Source organism: Eublepharis macularius, chromosome 7 (genome assembly GCF_028583425.1).
Source record: "Eublepharis macularius isolate TG4126 chromosome 7, MPM_Emac_v1.0, whole genome shotgun sequence".
In the NCBI taxonomy this organism is placed as follows: domain Eukaryota; kingdom Metazoa; phylum Chordata; class Lepidosauria; order Squamata; family Eublepharidae; genus Eublepharis; species Eublepharis macularius.
In genome coordinates, this window is record NC_072796.1 from 107,003,892 (window position 1) to 107,025,144 (window position 21,253).

Below are 21,253 nucleotides of genomic sequence, written 5' to 3' on the forward strand. Positions count from 1 at the left end.
ATCGGGGGAACTCTGTTGACGTGATTTATCTGGATTTCAGTAAAGCTTTTGATAAGGTCCCCCATGACATTCTGATGGGCAAACTGGAAGACTGTGGAGTAGACTATAAGACAGTTCGGTGGATAGGGAACTGGTTGGAGGACCGCACTCAAAGAGTGGTGGTCAACGGTGTTTCATCAGATTGGAGGGAGGTGTCCAGTGGGGTGCCGCAGGGCTCGGTTTTGGGCCCGGTACTTTTCAATATTTTTATCAATGATCTGGATGAAGGAGTGGAAGGGCTGCTCATTAAATTTGCTGATGATACCAAATTGGGAGCGGTAGCAAACACCCAAGAAGATAGAATTAAAATTCAACAAGACCTGAATACTCTGGAGAAGTGGGCAGCTGTGAATAGGATGCAATTCAACAAAGACAAGTGCACAGTATTACATATGGGCCACAAAAATGAAAAGCACAAATACTGGATGGGGGATACACTTCTGGGCAGTAGTATATGTGAAAGGGATCTTGGGGTAAGAGTGGACTGTAAACTGAATATGAGCAGTCAGTGTGATGTGGTGGCAAAAAAGGCTAATTCAATCCTGGGTTGTATCAAAGGGGCCATAGCGTCAAAATCGCAGGAGGTCATAGCCCCTCTCTATACTGCCTTGGTCAGGCCACACCTGGAGTATTGTGTGCAGTTCTGGAGGCCTCACTTCAAAAAGGATGTGGACAAAATCGAGAGGGTGCAGAGGAGAGCGACAAGAATGATCAGGAGACTGAGCCCTACGAGGAAAGGCTGAGGGCCTTGGGAATGTTTAGTTTGGAGAAGGGGAGGTTGAGAGGGGACATGATTGCTCTCTTTAAATATTTGAAAGCCTGTCATTTGGAGGAGGGCAAAGAGCTATTCCAGTTGGCAGCAGAGGGTAGGACGCAAAGCAATGGGCCAAAACGACATGCACAAAGGTACCAGCTGGATATTAGGAAAAACTTTTTCATGGTCAGAGTAGTTCAAAAGTGGAATCAGCTGCCTAGGGAGGTGGTGAGCTCCCCTTCACTGGCAGTTTTCAAGAAGAGGCTGGATGAATACTTGTCAGAGATGCTTTAGGCTGATCCTGCACTGGGCAGGGGGTTGGACTAGATGGTCTGTATGGCCCCTTCCAACTCTATGATTCTATGATACCCAGTAGGATTATACTTAAAGCAACAGGTAGTACATAGGAGCACATACTTAAAGCAACAGATACTGTGTAAGCCAACATAGTGGTGAAGTCTATGGTCCCTAACTCATTAGTGAGGCCTCTCTTTGAGTTCATCTCCCTGCAATACAGCCCTCCTACCTGTGTAAAAATCCCTTTTGAATAATTCAGTTTTGCATTGTTTGTGGAAGGCCATGGGATTGGGGGCTTTCCTGACTTCCTCTGGTAGTCCGTTCCTTAGGAGAATGCATGTGTATGGGCAGCTGTTGATTTCACCCATGTGCAGGGTGGCAACTGCAGGAGACCCTGTTCAGACAAGCAAAGCTGCTGTGAAGGGACAGAGGGAGAGAGGCAGTCCCCATAAGTATGCTGGACCAAGGCCATGAAGAGCTTTGTATGTGATAGTCAGTACCTGGAACTGAGCACAGTAACCAGGGCTTTTTTTCAGCAGGAACGCGGTGGAACAGAGTTCCGGAACCTCTTGAAAATGGTCACATGGCCAGTGGCCCCGCCCCCTGATCTCCAAACAAAGGGGAGTTTAGATTGCCCACTCAGCGGCGCGGAGGGCAATCTAAACTCCCCTCTATGTATTGTCGAAGGCTTTCACGGCCGGAGAATGATGGTTGTTGTGTGTTTTCCGGGCCCGGAAAACCCACAACAACCATCATTAAACTCCCCCCTGTCTGGAGATCAGGGGGCGCGGCCACAGGCCATGTGACCATTTTCTCCAAGGGCAACCCACTGAGTTCCGCCACCTCTTTTCCCAGAAAAAAAGCCCTGACAGTAACTAATAGGTAGCCAATAGAGTAACTGCAGATGGGAGTGATATTCATGCTTTTTCTCAACTGGGATCCAAGGGTGAGGAGAATGGGCAGCCCTGACTGTACAGAAGCTCTGTATGTATATCGGAGTAGACATGGAGCTCTGGATCAGAGGCACATATCTGACACAGAATAAAAATCAAAATGGTTGCTATGGTAACAAATAAGCTTAAAGCATTTTTAGATTAGATCTTCACATAATTGTTATGTTGCTGTGATTATGATGTGTGACAGAACCCCGCAGACATGGAGCCCACATTTAGATTTTCTCCTCATATTTCCAGTGGGGTATTAATGCTTGTATGGAGTTCTTAGCACAATGGCTTCTATGAACAATGTGCAATCATCTGAGAAGCAAAAAGAAAAAAAAAGTGTTGAAGATTTCTTGTTTTCCTCTCCCCCTCTTTCCCTCCCCTGCTGGATATGGAAGAATATGTTGCTTAAAACTAGGCAATAGAAAATGATGCCTACTTCCCCATGTGATTGGAAGGCAGAAGCTTAATTGGTAGGGATCCCATTCCCCCAGTGGGGGGCAGAGGATCCCCCGCTCCTACCTTTCACCCCCAGCCACTGCTTACCTGGTCGGTGGGGGGGAAAGGTGGGAAATGGTTCTCCCAGGTGCACCCCAAGGGCTGGTGCGATGATGTCACTGATGTCATTGAGTGCGCTCCTCTGCCTTGTGTGATTACATCACTTCCCAGAAGTGGTATCACACAGGCACGGGGCTGCGTGTGTGTGCAAACACAGGTACACAAGGACAAACACAGGAGTACCGGGAAGGTAAGCACTGGGTCTCCGCCCTCCCGTTGGGAGGGGAAGGGGACCTGGCAACCCTATTAATTAGATATCATACCAAGCCATGGTTTGAATTACCCAAATCATGTTTTGAACTTCCAAACATACAACAAGCGAACCATAGTTTACAGCTGCTTTTCTGCTTTTGTTTTCCCACCTTTAGCTTCCTAACTGCATTCCCCTTTCCATGGTGCAGCAGTCCCTGGAAGCAGTGACTATAATTGTGACTTCTAAATTCATAAGCTATTGTTAGCACAAACCATGGTTTGCAAACTCTCTTTCAATCATGCTTTTTAATATTGGCTTGCCAGCCGATTGCAAATCATGGCTTGTTAATTCAAAGAAAATGAATGTGTTTTTGTAAAATCTCTGGCCCCCACTGATTAGGTGGTGGTCACGTAGAACCTATAGCTTTTCATGCTAACCAAGACAGCCAAACGCATGACTACACACTGTTCTTCTGCTGATGGAAGGATGAGGGGCAATCGTGCCCAGTTCCTGTCCTCATGATAGCCCCTTCCACTAAGGTATGTGAAGGTCCCTTTCCCCCTAGAATATCTTGTAGGGGGCAGGTCACAGGAGGCTTCTGGGGAAAAGGAAAGGTAGGGAAAATTGTTTGCAGAACTGTAGGCTGTACCCAAATATTCTTTAAAATATCCTATAATGTAAGAATATATACTCTCAAGATTAAGGAAGATGGTTGTTCCTGTGTGGATGGACCATGTGTTGAAATTGCTATCCCATAAGTAATTGTCACAGTTCTGCTGACAGATGCCTAAATTGCACTCAGTTTATGCTCTGAGGGTAATTTACAGCAGCATTGGAGTTTTTACTTTGAACCCAGCTACCCAGGAGAAACAATACTTGTTATGTAGATTGCTGGCTGTTATTTAAGAGAGATAGAATAAAAACATTGCAGCAATTAATGAAGATATAGAGCTCTATGAAGAGCCCATTCCGTAGAAGAGAGAGCTAAACACTTTAGGGAACAACAGGCAAAAAGCCTATTTGAAACAAGACCTGGCACTTAAAAGATTGAGGGGAAAAAAGGTGAATCTCCCTGGGACAGAAAGTAAACAATCTTGATGCCACCACCAAAGAAGTCCTGTCATGTTTAATCAACTACAGTATCTTGAGTGGTGTGTGTGTGTGTGGGGGGGACAACTTGGAGACCAGCTGCTGGTCTGAGTACAGAATACTGACAACGATGGTCTCATTCAGAGTAAGGCATCTTCATGCGTGTTCATAGAAGAATGACCTAGAAGGTTCTAGGAGTAGCATTCACTAGACTCTTTGAGTGAGGGTTGATACAGTCTGGAGATGACGAGGAGAAATATTTCCCCCCACTTTATAGATCTAAGGGGAAATAATCTGCAGGGTTGGTGCTATCCTTGTTCTTCCAATCTTGGGGGTAAGTAAGACTTAGGAATATAAAGAATCATTTAGTTCTTGTTTGTTCCCTTGCTATAAATAGCAGTTGCTTTCTCCACATTTTTCCTTTTGCAGTCAGTATTATTTTCAAGCATAAAGGCACAGTTTCCACTTGTATAGTTATTTTGTTTGACCAGTGTGTTTCAGTGATCTCTCAGCTGTGCTGGACCCACGCCAACAAGAAAATTAAGGGGAGAGGAAGGAAAGGAACCCAGTTCTGGATATAGATTTGCCCAGAGGGGCTTCCCAGGAACGTGTGTTACTCCTTGTAAATTGGCCTAGGAAACAAGGGGAGCTCTTGGAGTCTTCTTAAATGGGAGGGTTGATGTAGTAGGAAGATTGCTTTATCTACATTTTATTTTATTGAAGATATTTACAAAACAATGTTTGACTTTTCCAAAACACAACACAATTTACATAACACTATAAGGAAATCTATACAATATTAAAAGAAACAGAATAAAAACACCCAGAAGCAATTAACCAAAATACAGAGCTCTATGAAGCTCTAATGTACCTCCAGTGGTGGGGATGCACAATGCAGGGGCAGGGGGGGCGGGGGGGGGACAGAATGTTAACTCAATAGATAATTTAAGAATATGGTGGACTCATATGAGGGAAGGCAGTTCTTAAGGTACCTGGCTGTTTGATCATTTAGAATTTTAAAGGTCAAAACCAAGACTAAACCTTCTGTTCTCACACAGCTTCTAGTGTTACAACAAAAAAAGGGGGGAAAGCAGATTGTAAAAGATTTTTCTTTTATGGGGTGACAAAAAGAGTCAAAGAAATGTCTCCATATTGAGGTCTGGTAACTTGAGGTCTCAATCTGCTTTCACTAGCTTGGGAGTCTTTAGCTCCTATTTTACCACAGACCACAAAGTGTGTTATATTTTAAAAAAAATACTTTCTAATTCCTTAATCCTTGTGACAGTTTGCCACATGTTAACTGATATTCTTTCTTTTGTTACTCTTTCATTTTATATTGTGCATGATATTTTATCAAAGATCCTTTATGATTTAATGGAATTGCTTGCCTGAAGATAATTTTTTAAAAGATTAACCACCCAAGTCTCTAGGATATGTGTGAGTGGTGAGGACCTTAGCAAACATTCCCTCAGTCTTCTAGTCTATCCCCAAACAACAGAACCTTGGCTCCTGAGAGATGTCCGCAGTATTGAACACCCTTTGATCATTCATCTTTGTGAAACTCCTTTTATGTCATCTAAACGCATACCAGCAAGGCAGGTCTTCTGATAATGCCGTTGCCTATATTTTATTCATTCATTCCCAAGAATGCTGTGAATCAAAGATGATCATATCAACCTGCTGGATGTCTTCTGGTGATGCTGAATTCAATCACCCATCATGACACCATTCTAATGGATTGTCCTAACCTAGTGTCACAGTGAATTCATGCTTCCAGCAATGAAATTAGGTCTGCCAGATATAGCAGCTTTAATCCAATTAGGCCAGGCATGTCAAATAATTTAGGGGGAGGCCGAAATTAGCCTTACTGGTACAAATGAGTACTGTCATTTCCAACAAGATCTTTGCAAATGCTTTCACACTGAGCCGGTGTCAGCCTCAGAGCACAGCCAAAGGGAATGACAGACAATCTATCCTGCCAGGATTTTCTGTTTGCTATAGAAGTAGCAGCTATTTGGAGGGTTGTATGGCAGGCTTGATTAATGTTCATGAATGCTAAATAAATTCAGGCAATGACTTTAATGCCTCTGGGTACATAATTAACAAGGATGATTCATGGGTGGCCTTACATCTGGGATAGCAACAACTGTTTGATCTTCCGGCAGGGAGAGAACAAGCTGAATAGCATGGGGCTTAGAAAAAAATATTTTTGGTACATGACAGCTTGAGTGAGGAATCTCTGGTAACAAGGATGCCTCTGGCAAGGGGAAGAAAGACGATTTTTGAAGCTAAACCCCAAATTATTTTAGATTTATAAGCGTGTCTCCCCCTCCGCAGGGTTTTGGTGGTGCCAGCGTTTATAACAATACTATGACTAATCATGGTTTCTGTCTCTTGGTCATGCTCACTTGCCTCCCTCCCCAGAAGGGTAGATGTTAGGGCTTGGCACAGCTCTGCAGCCTCTGATGTCCCAAGAGGAGCAGTACTGACCCCTAACTGCCATGTCATTAGGTGGGACATTCAGTCACTTACAGTTCAAAGACAGAGTGGCCCGTAAGTCCCTCCCTCGGTGCCTCCCTTCCCTGGCAGGAAATGAGGCCAGTGTAGTGAACTATAGATAAGCAGTGTGTTGAGCCTGTGTGATATATAACAGAGTGTCTGACTGGGATCAGGAAGACCCAGGTTCATATTTTTGCTCGCCATGAAACCTACCAGGTGACCTTGGGCCTGTCACTCGCTCTCTCCTCTTCTCACCCCATCTGTTTCAGCCTAACCTACTTCATGGGTTGTTGTGGGTCACCTGAGAGATCTCTGTCTTTTGGTGCTACACCTCTGAAGATGCCAGCCACAGCTGCTGGCGAAACGTCAGGAACTACAATGCCAAGACCACAGCAATACAGCCCGGAAAACCCACAACAACCATCGTTCTCTGGCCGTGAAAGCCTTTGACAATACTACTTCATGGGGTTGTTGTGGAATAAAATAGAGGAGGGCAGAACCATGTACTGCACATAGAGCTCCTTGGAGAAAGATTAGAATAAAAATGTAATAGCAATTATTAATTTATCATGATGCACTAGCGGTTCTCATCTGGCACGCAGTTTAGAAATTACTGGCATATTCTTCCTTCTCCTCCCTCCAAAATACCAATTCCAATTTTGAAATAATACAGCAGAAATAGGTTTAGAATCATAGTACATGTGTCTCACTGTGGGATTGTGGTCAGCTGCTTTTTGGGAGAAATGGCATAGTCATGAAATAAGCTGCTTCTCATATCTGCTGGTGTCTCTTTCACTCTTAGAATTATCAGGAGGCTTCTAAATTGGAACAGTTTGTGACTCGATTTTTGCTGAAAGAAACACTGAATCAGCTCCAGTCTCTTCACAATTCCCTGGAGTGTGCCATGGAAACTACTGAGGAGCAAACCCGGAAAGAAAAGTGAGTGAGATTATTTTCTTATGATGGCAGTCTATCAGAGTGGTTCTGTGTCCATTGTAAAGAGGAAGTTATTCCATTTCCTAAAGAAATTGCCCACTAGCCTGGAATGTGGGGCAGGTACCACACTGGGGAACAGTGCTCAGAAGAACCACATGTGGCTCATGAGCCAGTGACTGAGTATTGCTGACTAAAGCTAATTTTAAAATGTGGTCCTGAAATCTCCACAAATCCAGATTTTCTTCCGGAAGGGGTGTGAGAGTTGTCTCACAACTACTGACTTTTCAATAACATTGCACTTCTTTCCAGACAGTAGAGTGCCTAATAAATAGCAACATCTATGTTCATTGTCATGTCTTCTGTGCAGTCCCACATGGCTGCAGCCATTTTAAAGCTCCTAAAGGTGCAAGATGCTCGCCTCATCTTTTCGCGCACTTTTCTCTCCGGCATGGCTATAAAAGGTGGAGCAAGCAGCTCCCTCCCTCAGTTCTTCTTTAGCTACAGCTGAAGAAGGACATCTCCTCTCTAGTTCCTTGATTCCAATACAGTTAATGCGAGTATGGGCTCTATTCAAGAAGTGTTCGCATTGTGGAACTAAGATGGCCTAATCCAATGGGCACAAAAAAAATGCCTTCTTTGTCTGGGTGATGGCCATGATACACTTGGATGGACCAACTTCAAAGCTAACCTCCATTGACTGATCCAGAATTTGAAAGTGTTGCTAAGTCCCAGATCCCCTTAGTCATGAGTGACTAAGAAACATTGTACTGCTAAAAGTGTCTTTTTGGAAAATTGAGGGTTGTTTCTATTGGGATGATGGTAGTCAGAGATCACCCATCCAGGGAACACTGTGTCCATTGTGGTTCCAATTCAGCTATAAGTGTATGAATACTGATGCTTAGCCTAATCTTTTTAAAACTCTTAAATGCAGACTCCACAGATCACCCTTAATGCACAGCCAGATGAATATTTGCCTTAGAGTTATGTTTCTCTTTTATTTTTTGACTTACCTGTGTTCTTAATTTTGTCATTATTCTGGGTTTACCATTAAAAACACCTTTTTAATGTAAGTATTCTATACAGGTGTAGCTGAGCAGTTAGAATGTTTGTTGCTCAGTTGCTCAGATTTGCAGTTGCTCAGCCGATGGAATCAGAATAAAGAGATGTACATTTTTTTCAAGACAAGTGTCAGCAAAGCCAGAAGTGCTCACAATTCAGCAGCCAGGAAGACGTTCAAGTCGAAGGCTCCAGAGGAACAACAGTTTTTCTCCACTCAGCCCTCTTCTTAACTCAGGTAAGTTAAGAAGCTTCATGCTGGGCTGATCTGAGCCCCCAAACAGGCTGAATCAAGATCAGGAGCACTCTCGGGGCTTGCACAATGATGTCACTCCTGGGAGTGACTTTGTCTCACTGTGCTGGGAGTGTACCTAGCAGGACCATTCCTGTGTCTTTCCCCCTGTGAGCCACATAAGCGGTGGCAAGGGGAGGAGGCTGGGGGATCTCCTGCTCCCAACTGGGGGGTTGGTAACCCTAGAAAATCTTGTTGTTCTCTAATGTGCCATTGGACTCACATATGCTGTACAACACAAGTACTTCCAAACACTTCTTTGCTGCATCCACACTTTCATATTTAGCTGTACGATAAAATTTTTGATGAATGCTTTAAAAAAATACAGTGGAGCGTAGTTTGCATACCTTCAGCCCTTGCACATCTAGAATTAAGGGAAAGGAATCTTGGATCAGAGGTAGGGTTGCCTACTCTGGGTTGGGAAATTCCTGGAGATTTGGGTGTGAAGCCTAGGGAGGGCTTGGGGAGTGGAGAGATCTCAACAGAGTATAATGCTGAACAGTCCTCCTACCAACACAGCCATTTCTTCCAGGGAAACTGATCTCTGTAGTCTGGAAATAAACTGTAATTCCAGGAGATCGCCAGGCATAACCTGGAGGTTGGCAACTCTAGTCAGAATATGTTGCCTTCTCATTTGGACCTTCTTTCTTGGGCATGAGGCACAGTTATGAGCCTTGCAGGAATGGTCACAGGATCTCTGTAAACCTGTTGCTGAAGGTTGGCTTAAAATGTGCATGAGGGACACTAAGAATGTCTCTTTTTAGGACCTTTCTCCCCAAAATAAGCTGTTTTCCTTCTCAGATGTACTCAAAGGTACAGCAGCATCTTCTCCTGGAAAAGGGCAGCAGTTTCTGCATTTTTGCTTCTGTCCTTTATACTCATCAAGTGCAAGAGTTTGCCTTTGCATGGATTTGCTGTAGTGTAATCTGAGCCAGCTCCAGGTGGGGTTAGGCACAAATAGCCTTTTGAAAGAGATCTTTTCTGGGTGGCAGGAGAAAAGAGAAAGGAGGTGCATGCGGCAGGATTGCAGCCTTGCTTGTTCAGCTCCCTCTGTCTGTTTCATGGGGCTTCTTATAAACTCATAAGGCACCGACTCAAATAATCCTTTCATTGCACAAGGAGTATGTTGAGGTTGCTCACTTGTTAAGGGAAATCCAAAGTCTTTGTACAAGTTGTCACCTCCGATGAGGGGAAATGAGATTTCTGCACCATTCCAGCAGTTGCTGATTTCTGTCAAATGTGTGATAGTGAATACAGTTGGCCATGAAGCCTGCTATTAGCGAGAACAAAGTAGGGCTTCATGCAGAATCAAACAAGAAGGTTAAATGGTTGGAAAACTTCTTATATATACCCAGATCTTTGCCTCTGTAATTTACTAAGCTCTTGGGGGGCAGGGGGGGCTGAAACAAGTTACTTTCCTCATTCTGTTTTTTTTTCTTCAGTGACTTAACTGCTATTAGTATATTGTGGCTCTTAGAGGCATGCTTAGTTCTCAGGCTTTCCCCCCTTCTTATTCATTTACAAAATTCATTGAATCATAGAGTTGGAAGGGTCTTACGGTCCATCTAGTTCAACCCCCTGCCCAATGCAGGAACAGCCTAAAACATCCCTGACAAGTATTTGTCCAGCCCCTCCTTGAAGACTGCCAGTGAGGGGGAACCCCCCACATCCCTAGGCAGCTGATTCCACTGCTGGATTACTCTTAACGTGAAAAAGTTTTTCCTAATGTCCTGCCGGCACCTCCCCTCCTGTAGTTTAAACCCATTGTTTTGAGTCCTATTCCCTGTTGCCACCAGGAACAGCTCCCTTCCCTCCTCTAAATACTTAAAGAGAGCAATCTCAACCTCCTCTTCTTGAAACTGAACATTCCCAGATCCCTCAATCTTTCCTCATAGGGCTTGGTTTCCAGGCCTCTGATCATTCTGGTTGCTCTCCTCTGCACACGTTCCAATTTGTCCACATGCTTTTTGAAGTGAGGCCTCTAGGTGAGGGCTGACCAATGTAGTATATAGTGGAACAATGACATCCTGTGATTTGGATGTTACATCTCTTTCTTATTGGTTAATATCAAGTCCAGTATGTTGAGAGACCCTCATCTCTTCCTCCACCATTTGAGAAAGAAAGTTGTCAGCCAGGCAGGTCAGGAAATTGCGTGACTCTGGGCATGTAGCAGAGTTGATCTCCCAGCACACATCACGCAAGTTAAAAATCTCTCACAAGTACAAGGTCATGTTTCTTGGATATCCTTTAAAGCTGCTCATGGAGGGCTGAATCCACCTCATCTCCTTGGTCAGGCAATCTGTAATAGACCACAACCACAATATTGCTCGTCCTTCCCTATTTTCACCCAGACACTTTCCACTGGGTTGTCACTCTCTTTCTCCAGTATTTCCTGACAATCAAGCCCTTTCCTCACCTGCTATATTCACCTGGTATATTACTGGGCAAACATCATCACATTTTCTGTTTGGGAAATCAGTATTCACCTGGTATATTACTGGGATTAAAATTGCAGCCATTGCAAGCGAGAGAGCTGAACAGTGTTACACTAAGGTTGGACCTATCCGCATAACACTTTTTTGTGTAGATAAGTCACATTCATCCAGCTGTTCCAAGAACTCATCCTCCACTGCTGTGTCCTCTGGGAGTATGACATCAGCTGTGAACTTTATTGTATGTCACAGAAGTGTATAACCAATGTAAGCTTTTCTATAATCCAAATATCAACATTATAAAGAGATTAACCTCTAAGCTTTATTCTAGGAAAAAGATACTGCGTCTCTAGCTCAAAATATGATATTTTTGTAGGAGTATATGTAGCATGCAGGACCTGTTTTATAATGTGTTTGGCCTGTACTGTTTTCGCTGCATCTTCTATTCTCTGATACTGTCCTCTTATTTATTTATTTTTGTATAGAGTTTTGAAAAACAGTCTGCTTATTTTTTTACATGGCACTTTGGATTTCCTTAGCAAAATTGTCTTAATGAAATTGTCAAGCTGGACTAAAAGCTTTTGGTTAGATTTCATTTATTTACTGTATGGAGACTCAAGGTGGCTTACATCGTTCTACTCTTCAATTTTATCCTTACAACAACCTCGTGAGGTAGGTTAGGTTGATAGTGAGTGACTGTCCCGAGGTCACTCAGCAAGCTTCATGGCAGAGTGGGGATTTGAACCTGGTTCTCCCATATCTTAGTCCAACACTAACCACCACTATACACTATACACCACTATACACACCGTCTCCCTCTCTATTGATAAGGGTTTAACCTGGTGGTGGAAAGGGGAATAGAAATCACCCCTGCTTGCATTTTTGCCCCTGAATCCACTTTTGATCATCATAATTTTTCCTCCCAGTAGGAGTTATTTCTAGTTCTGTACAAGGTTGCTTCCACATAATGACAATTGTCTACAGAGAATCCACATGGCAGTTTTTCCCACACTCTGGTAGACTTAGCCCCCACGGTTGCCAATCCGTTTTTGCTATAGCTTAAAATCAGTAATTGACATATTGCTTTTTTTAGGTGAGGAGACATGGCCTGGGAAGTATTCACATATGGTCTCCGACCTCCTCACATTGCACTTTGACAGTACAATAAATGCATAAACTTCAATAAATAAATAGAACAAACTCCAAAAGAAATTAGTATGGCAACTACTTGATCTTTTTTCCTCTCCCACTTGGATTTCTAATCCTTCCTCTTTTGTCTGTTATACATGTATACAAGAAACTCCATCTTCCACAGAAGCAAATTTGGCAAGGCTCTGGGTGTGCATTCTGAGAACTCATAGTGCTTTAGATTAGAGTAATTGCCTACAGTGCTTTTTCCTAAATAAAACATTACTTGTCTCTTGAAAATACTGAATCTTGTTTTAGGATTAAGGATAGTCTTTTTTATTTTAGTGGTGGGACTTCTCAGGACACATTATAGAGATGCTTCTTGAGCATCTGGTTTTAGCACTTGCTTTGAAAAGTCCCAAGCAGAAAGCAGGAATAGTGTGCTATGGGAGAATCTCAAAACAGCATCACTTTCCCGGTCTTATAAGAGTCTGCCCTTACAATTAAACAAAAATTGGAGTAAACTGCAGCAAAGTAGAGAGGCTTAAAACTTTCTAAATGCACTTCATAAAGACAGTTGAGTGGTGGGAAACTCTTCCTGCACAAAAATGTTCTCCATTAGTGATGCTGAGAGGAACACTGACTGAGTTAAACACAGCTAAAAGCTCTTTGGAAGTTCTCATAGTGGTGGAAATGCACACATCAAAATAAATAGATGAAGCCCTAGCTTTCAGCAATGTTTTCACTTTCATTATTTATGTCTGAAAGGCTGGCTGGAAGAAGACAACCAGTGGATGACCCAAATAAACAGGCTCCAGAAGTTGATTGACAGGCTGGAGCAGAAGGTGTGTGGTATGCTGTTCAGTACTCTTAAAAGACCTCAGGTGGTTCCAATTCAATGCTCCCACATCCCACCTATGACTGAGATTAGCTGTGTATAATACATATAAGTGGACCAGAGGCTATCCCCATGTTTCTTTTTATCAAGCAAAAGAGAGTTGATCAGTTCATGTTTCCTTTTTATTTAGTTCCATGTCCTATGAAGTTAAGCTCACAATAGTGCATGGGTAGTTAATAAGGATGGTTCCAGAGAAAGCTGGCTGTTTGCCTTTTATGATGGTTCTGGAAGTTGCCCCATGGCAAAGAGGATGATTTCTGCCAATTGATTGCACTGAGTTAGAACTGCAGACTTCATTGTTTACTTGCAGCTGAGTCCAAACATCTAATATGTTTTGATTGCCTTTCATCACGTGATCTCCAGGACTATGGCCTGTTTAATTACATGAATAATAGGTAGTAATGAGATCAACGTTCCTCTGTCAAACAGGTTATAGTAATAGGAATGGGTTGTTAATTAGTTATCTGCAGGGCTTTTTTCAGGTGGAACGGAGCTCCGGAACCTCTTGAAAAGGGTCACATGGCTGGTGGCCCCGCCCCCTGATCTCCAGACAAAGGGGAGTTTAGATTGCCCTCCGTGCCACTTGGCGGCACGGAGGGCAATCTAAACTCCCCTCTGTCTGGAGATCAGGGGGCGGGGCCACCAGCCATGTGACCATTTTCTTCGAGGGCAACCCACTGAGTTCCACCACCTCTTTTCCCAGAAAAAAAGCCCTGGATATCTGAATCCATCCTTCTAAAGTAAAGCCAAGAAAGGTCTTGGATTTGCTAAGATTTTTTTAAAAAGAGGGAACTATTTTACAATATTAGGATCTATGTTTAATCCCTTTGTTTGAAAACACTGTCTTGAAAATGAATTAATTTAGGCATTTAGGCAAATGATCCTCCAGCTACACAACCATAGCAAATCTTATTTCATTCATGCTTTATTCAAGTGCTTGCAATTGCCTTTACATATGACTGAATATCATGTTTTCTTTTTTAAAAGTGTCCATGCAATGTTACACCTGATATCTGCTTTATGGCTGTGGCACTGGAAGATATTAATTACCCCATATTTAATTGCATGAATTGTCTATAACCAAGCTGTTTACTTCCAAGAGATATGGGAAAGGCACCTTTTGTTTGATATGTTATTAAAATTGGCAAGAGAGAGGTATATGTTTTCTTAAGTCAGAAGGGAGTCCTTTTTAGATATTCATAGTATGTAGCTTTATGTTTCTTGAAGACCATATATGAGAATAAATTTGTTGTACAAGTATGTTATTACAGGCCTCTGTGTAAACTGTTCATTATTATATACACAGCTGGAAACGTAAGCTGAAAATATGCATACAGCTGGTAACATATATTCTTTGAGCCAAGCTCATGTACTTTCTTGAAAATTGGGCCTGTAATGGGTTGTTAATTAATAAAGTTAGCCCAGTAATAAGTACAAGCCTGTATTTCAGCGTACAATCTCTCATATTTTCCCCCTCTCCAAAATTACATGGCCGCAACTCCTACAACTATCTTTCTCAAGGATGTGTATCCATCACTACTGATATATTCTTGACATTTACATACAGACTAGTTTGAAGTATATGAATATGATGGATTAAAGTCACCTTTCCTATTTCACATATATTTCATGAAGGAGAATTCAGTCCTTACTGATTTAACATGCTAAATTAAAGCAAAGTATTTTTTTTTAAATCATTTTAGGCAGTGGGTCATAGCTAATCCATGGTGCTTTTGTTTGCATTTTCTGTTTTTCCTGTTGACAAGGATCTAAAACTTGAGCCACTAGAAGAAGAGGTGACAGAAGGAAACACAAAATCTGTGAGTGTTTTTTCCATAGACTGTGAATTCATGAATGTAAAGTATGAAGTTCAGTTGTGCACAGAATCTGGTTTCCACAGGGCAGCAGCTGGAAAAGTTTTGGAAACTCCATCGCTGGCCTTGTCTAACAAGGACTGCAGTTATGCATCCTCACTTGAGAGTTAATCTGTGGGGCTGAATCTATGGGGCTTACTTCTGTGTTCACATAATTATGTGCATAGAATAATGCACATCATAAATATGGGTCCTACTGAAGGGATTCAGTAGGTTGTACATGTTGCTTATTTTGTTATTGTCAGTTTTTGTATCAAGCAGTTAGTAATGTTGACTCCATGCTGTACAATTATAATTAATAAAATAATTAAAAAAAAATTTAAAAAAATATGGGTCCTCCAAAGTTACAGAACCATATTTGAGGACAATTTCGTTTCATTGTTACAGAATTTTAAATATTAAGGATATAAACAAGATTTAAATAAAGATATAGCCATTTCTATTTGAAAGCATATACACCTTTGTCAAAATACATTAAAGCTCACATTATGTACGCTCCAAATGGTGAAGAACTGTTGATACAGCTGAAAATCGGTACTCTATTTTACAAACAAAAAGGTTTTGCAGAAATGAGACTGATGTTAGGCCTGTGCGTACTGACCTGTTGCCATAGATGTGGCCAGTTACCTTTGCTTCTCCTTTAGGAAGCATTGTAATTTTTCTTTACATTGTCCTCCCCCTGTTTCTTGACATACAGGAAGTTCTTCCAAATGGGACTGCACACTGTCACTAAATAAAAAATTAATATGAAGATTCAAGAGTGGTACTCATGAGGACTCTCAGGGGTGTGGAAATCCCATTCCCACGGGGGAAGTGGTCTCCACTTCCCCCTTGGGTTGGTTCTAGTGCCAGTTTCCTCCCCCTCACCACCTCCTCCTCCTTGTGCTTGTGCCCATTGCTGCAATAATCAGTGCCATTTTGGGTTGAAGAACCATGCATTTTAGATATAGCTGGCACTATTATGTGGATTTTTTTAAAAATCTGCAGAGAGATCAGATATACGAATAAAAGAATAAAAATAAATAACACTGATGGGTGTAAGAGAAATGGTAAAAAAATTATATAAACAAATTTGTCAAAGACTCAACTTTCCAAAAAGAAAATTAATTTGATGGCGATATGATGGTATCATATGTAATAGTGATGGGTGGCCTCCCCTAAAACTCCAGCGGATCAAAGGAAATCCAGGAATAATGCATATTAGGGGTGGGCACGAACCGCGGAAAAAAAAACGAACCGTGCAGTTCGTGGTTCATGCATTTTTACAAACACGAACTTCCCCGAACTGGGGCAAGTTCGCAAACCTGTTCGTGGTTCGTAGGGTTTAAACCCACGAATCAGCTGCTTGTTGGGGCAGCTTTGCAACAGCACCGGGCCAATTCGTGGTTCTTTTTGGTTCATGTTCCATTTTGTGCCCATCTCTAGTTCATATCTTTTTTGCCAAAACTAGAGGTAATCATCACTAGGCTTGCACAAAAATTAAAAAGTGTTAAAATGTTTGGGGGGGAAAGTAGCTGACAATGACTGTGCTTGTGTAAATGTCACGAAATAATCCAGGCAATGTCTTGAGTTGCCTAAGGAAAGAATGGCTAGTGTCTGGATTGGGGGAATCAGTAGATTTGGTGGGCTGGGGACGAGGGAAGGAAACAGGGACTTGAGCAAGCTGGGGAACTCAGCAGAAAATGTGGTTGAGGACAGAGGAGGAAAATGAGTGATCACGCAGGTTAGTGAGAGAAAAACATGATAGGGGAGGGGGCAGAAAATTGGAACTTGGGAGAGGGAAGAAAAAGAGCAGTTGCATGAGTTGGGGAAGGGGAAATCAGTCAGCTGTGCATATTGAATGGTAGAGCAGAAAATTGGCTGTCGGGCAAGGGAGGGGGGAAAGCAGGTGATTAGGTAGGTGGGTAGGCGGAGAACAGAAGAAGGGAGGAAGCCAGGTTGAGAAGAACCACCTTGGGGTTCCTTCTTGTGAAGAGTATAATTTTGTTGTCGTGCTTTTTTTGTCAGCACATAATGATAGTTCAGCGCCAGATGACAGTGATAGCAGAAGAATTAGAGCAGTTCCGCTGTGCTCTGAAGCAATATGTGGACACTGCCTCATCTCAGGACGGATGTCTGCAGTGAGTATCACATTCATTTCTCTCAATGGATAAGAACATTGAAGTCTAAATTTACATAAGCCACTTCAAGTCCTCCATGGCCCCTCCCCTGCTGTTGACTTTCAGGTAAGAGAAACAGAAAGGCAGCCTTGGATTGCCAGATTTCTGAACTGATTGACAATTACATCCGAAATTTCCCAAAACAATATATTGACGGCTCAAGGGAGGGCATGCAGTAGTCATTTTTTAAAAAATTATTTTATTATTAACTTGTAACATACAAACAATGATAATAACAATATTAAGTACTCAAACAGTAGTCATCTTTAAGAGTCATTCATTGTAATGGTGCTTAACTTAATAATGTCCAACTTTTCCCACTGCTTTTCAATGAATCGTGTGACTGTTTTAGGATTTAGGGCTGATAAATATTAGGAACATGCTACCTTCATATAACCGGCCAAATTTAAAGTAGTGTTTCTTTAAAATAATAAAAGTAGATCAAGTTATTCAGAAGCTATTTGTGTACTGTGCTCTTCTGTAACACCAAAAATGCGGTCTAGCTATAAGGGTACAATGATCCATTTCTTTTGGTTTCATCTCTGCCTTGGCATCAAGGGCAAGACTCTTTTTCATTCATTTCCATTATTGATAATGCCAAGCCATCCACTTCAAAACAGACAATTACCATGTTTATGTTTGCTTTTTAGGCTGCAAATGTGCAGTTAATGGAGGACAATGAATATACAAACTAGGTGATAATTTGTGCTTGATATTTTATTCATTGACTCCAGGAAGCGGTTTGGCATTGTCTAATCAGTCACTTGGGTTTGAATAAGTACCTGTGGCCCTAAAGGACTGTAGGTACTAAGAAGCATTGAGAGGGGACAAATGTGTACACAGTAGTTCAAATGTTGCTGCTTGTTTGTGATGCACCAGCAAAGCCGTGCTAGGGAACAGGGGCAAGATGAGAGAACCAACTCATCCTTTAGTATCCAAAGCTACATAAACAGCCAAGTTAATTCATTATAAGGTAAGAGTAAATACTGTCTTTATTCACACATGAGCTAATACTATCCCCTTACGTTAGGGCAACTGGAGATTATTGAAGGAGTCATTTCTTATAAGTAGTTTCAAAGCAAGCAGCCAGAGAATCTAATTTGAGCTAACCTAATTGTTAAGGTAAGTCGATAAAAGTGCTGCTTCCACTTTCTTGAGAATAAACAGAGTACTGGAACAGCACTCTCTCTCCTGACTGTTGGTCCTATTTGTAATTGCTTGTCCATCTCAAACAGCCTTTAGCCAGGGAAGAAAAAAACTTCTTAGTCTCTGGGATGTTATGTACAATGCAAGCATGCAGACAGAAGATACAAAGCAACTATGTGCTCCCAAAGCTGATATTCAGCAAACCAACGGTTTTATTAAGAACGCTAAATTGTGTCACAAGGAAAAATTCTGACATGCATACAAACTAACTTGAGTAACAACCCCACCACCACCACATGCTCTGTTCTGTATGGCTGTGGTGCCACCTGCTGGTCCATTTCAGACTTAAGATGATTTTTAGGTCTCTCCAGTCCAGTCCAGTGAGGGCCCTAGGCAGATGGATGCATGCTTTCCTGTATGTATCCCTAGCTAGCCGAAGAACTGCGAGATCCACACAATTAATTCTCTTCTAAAATCCAGGTGCATACTTTTTTTAAAAAGCTGAAATTCTGCTAGTTGGCTACTGAAGAGGGGAATGACTTCAGCCCCCGCTCTGTGGCTCTTTTCTTCCATACATATGATCAGCAGGATTTCATCTTTTTAAAAAGTGCATACATCACAACCAGCTGCAATTTAAACTCCAACTGGGCACAAAGAGTTTGTTGTTGGGCTCTCATGTACTCCTCTCACTTTGTCTCATGCAGCCTGCATTGGCACATTCAAACACCATGGTGTGTTGGACCTTAATCAGTCCAGGAAGCATCCAATCATGCTCCATGCACCAAAAAAAAAAAAAGGGAGGAACTAGGGGTGCGAGACTGTGCTTCAGCCACTGTATCAGTTATAGGAGTAAAGTAAGCTCATTTCTACAACTTGGATGTATTTCTCTATTTTCATGTCATTCTTTAGTGAGCCATAGAGTATTTGGGGAAAAAATCTTTGAAGAACTTTACAATAAAATTGTTGGAATCAATTCTGTCCTCTCTTCCTTAGTGTTTCCATTCAGAAGCTTACAAACGAATCCCGCTTCATTGTTTATGAATTCTGGGAGAACAATGCCTGGGATAGGTACATAATTACTATTTTTATTTGTGACCGTTGACAGTTATAAAAGCTCGGAAATACTGAAACTATTTTTCTAGATCTGAAAGCTAGCTTACCAACACACATATTTACCCGTATCTTCTAATGAAAAGGATAAATGTTAAATATAAGCAACACATTGCTTTTTGGTTTGTATATTAGTGGCTCACATTATTATTATATTTCTCTGCACAGTAACTGCTTTCCATGCTAGTTGTATTGTTAATTCTGATAGATCTGAAAGGTACAAGGACTGATGCATCAACATACTGAAGATTTTTAACAATATATGGCAATTCATGATGTTTTTGTTTGTTGAGGTCACATTTACTAATGTGACCCCCCCCACACACACAGAGCACCATTACCACTGACCCACCCGAACAAGCACACCCCATTGCACTTGTAGTCCAGCTTACAAAAGAGGTACTGAGATACTGCAAGCTGCAGCTTCCTACCTACACACATCTGGAGGCACCATCCTCTTCAACAGCACCTCTGCATAAGTGTTGTTTGGCCCTCTGTATTTCTGAGGTGCTTGCACATGTACTGCCAAGTTAAATCCGAATTGGACTGTTACTAATCACAGTAAACTCAGTAAATAGTTTGCCTGAACAAATACTATGATGAGAATTGAATTTATTTTATTTTAAAATGTGAATTGATATCAAGGAAAGTAGATGGCTAAATATTAACAAATCTCATTTATATAGCCACCTCCAGATGAACTACAACAAGACATTCCAAAGGAGTAATGTGGACTGCCTGGAAACTCCAGAACACATTACAACTATGCTAGTGCCTGGTAATACTGTGTTTTAAAAGTTATGTGAATAATTTCCTTATTAATTCCTTCTACTTCCTTTCCTTTCCATGGAAAGCAGTTTTTGAGGGGAAAGGATCTCCTTTTTTTTAATTTAGTTTTCCATAGACAATACCTTTCTATAGAAACAGCGAATCCTAGCAACCTTTTTGATAACTCTGCTTGGGAAAAGATACTTTATCTTCACAATAACTGGCCAGGATAATGCAGATGACTTAATTGGATGCGAATGCAATTCTATTCCAGTTCAATGCCTGTTTTACCATCAACTGACTTCAGTAAAAAACAAACTCATGCCATTTCCTGCTGTTTTTGTTATTTCATATTGAAATGCTAAAATGCAGCAGGTTGCAAAATTAGGACCTAAAAGAATCCTGACTCAAGGACAGAGTAAACCATAATCATTTTCCTGCTCCCGAGAACTTAATGCCTGAACAAAATAGACAAATGTGCAAAGTGTCACTTGTGGTTTGCAGAGCAAAAGGAGGATGCAGAGGAAGGCAAACTTCCACTACCCTAAAAATGTTGTACCAGCAGAGGAGAAAAATCTAGATCTCTAATAATCAAGTATCACTGTTTCTTAAAATAAATAAATAGAGCCATTAACAGACCAAATAGGACTTACTGATGGATTTTGCAAATGTTGATGAGGTTTCAGCTACTTCAGATTAAATTAAGCAAAAACTTTGGAGAGAACATAACGCTATACAGTCAACTGCCTGGATTCTGCATACCTCCTGCTGCTACTCAGAACCAAATTTCAATAAACTGAAGTGTAAATATTTAAGAGTTAAATGCAGTCTGGAATGAAGGTGTCATGAAACCTTCTCTTTTTTGAGCATAGATGTTGACTGTGTGTAACCATGCCAACAACATTACTTAACTTACATCTCGCTTTGCAAAGCCTCAGGGACCTATTAAAAATGAGTACTTTCAAAAATGTGAAAAGTTATTTTTGCCTTGCCTTCTAAATTAGTGAGATCACTAAACTAATTCTACAATTGAAAAACCTGTTTTAAAATGGCAAGGCACTTATAAATCCTCCAAAAATTTGGT

At 41.5% G+C, this 21,253-nt stretch overlaps 1 protein-coding gene across 1 annotated transcript in view; it reads left to right on the forward strand.

Moving 5' to 3' along the window:
- Positions 1 to 21,253, forward strand: part of NECAB1 (N-terminal EF-hand calcium binding protein 1) — a 74,127-nt gene that overhangs the window by 52,424 nt on the left and 450 nt on the right. The window contains exons 6-12 of the mRNA XM_054985409.1: positions 7,173 to 7,309; positions 8,488 to 8,600; positions 12,983 to 13,059; positions 14,879 to 14,932; positions 16,994 to 17,106; positions 19,285 to 19,359; positions 20,088 to 20,179. Coding sequence (XP_054841384.1) covers positions 7,173 to 7,309; positions 8,488 to 8,600; positions 12,983 to 13,059; positions 14,879 to 14,932; positions 16,994 to 17,106; positions 19,285 to 19,359; positions 20,088 to 20,179 — 661 coding nt within the window. The remainder of the gene's footprint in view (positions 1 to 7,172; positions 7,310 to 8,487; positions 8,601 to 12,982; positions 13,060 to 14,878; positions 14,933 to 16,993; positions 17,107 to 19,284; positions 19,360 to 20,087; positions 20,180 to 21,253) is intronic.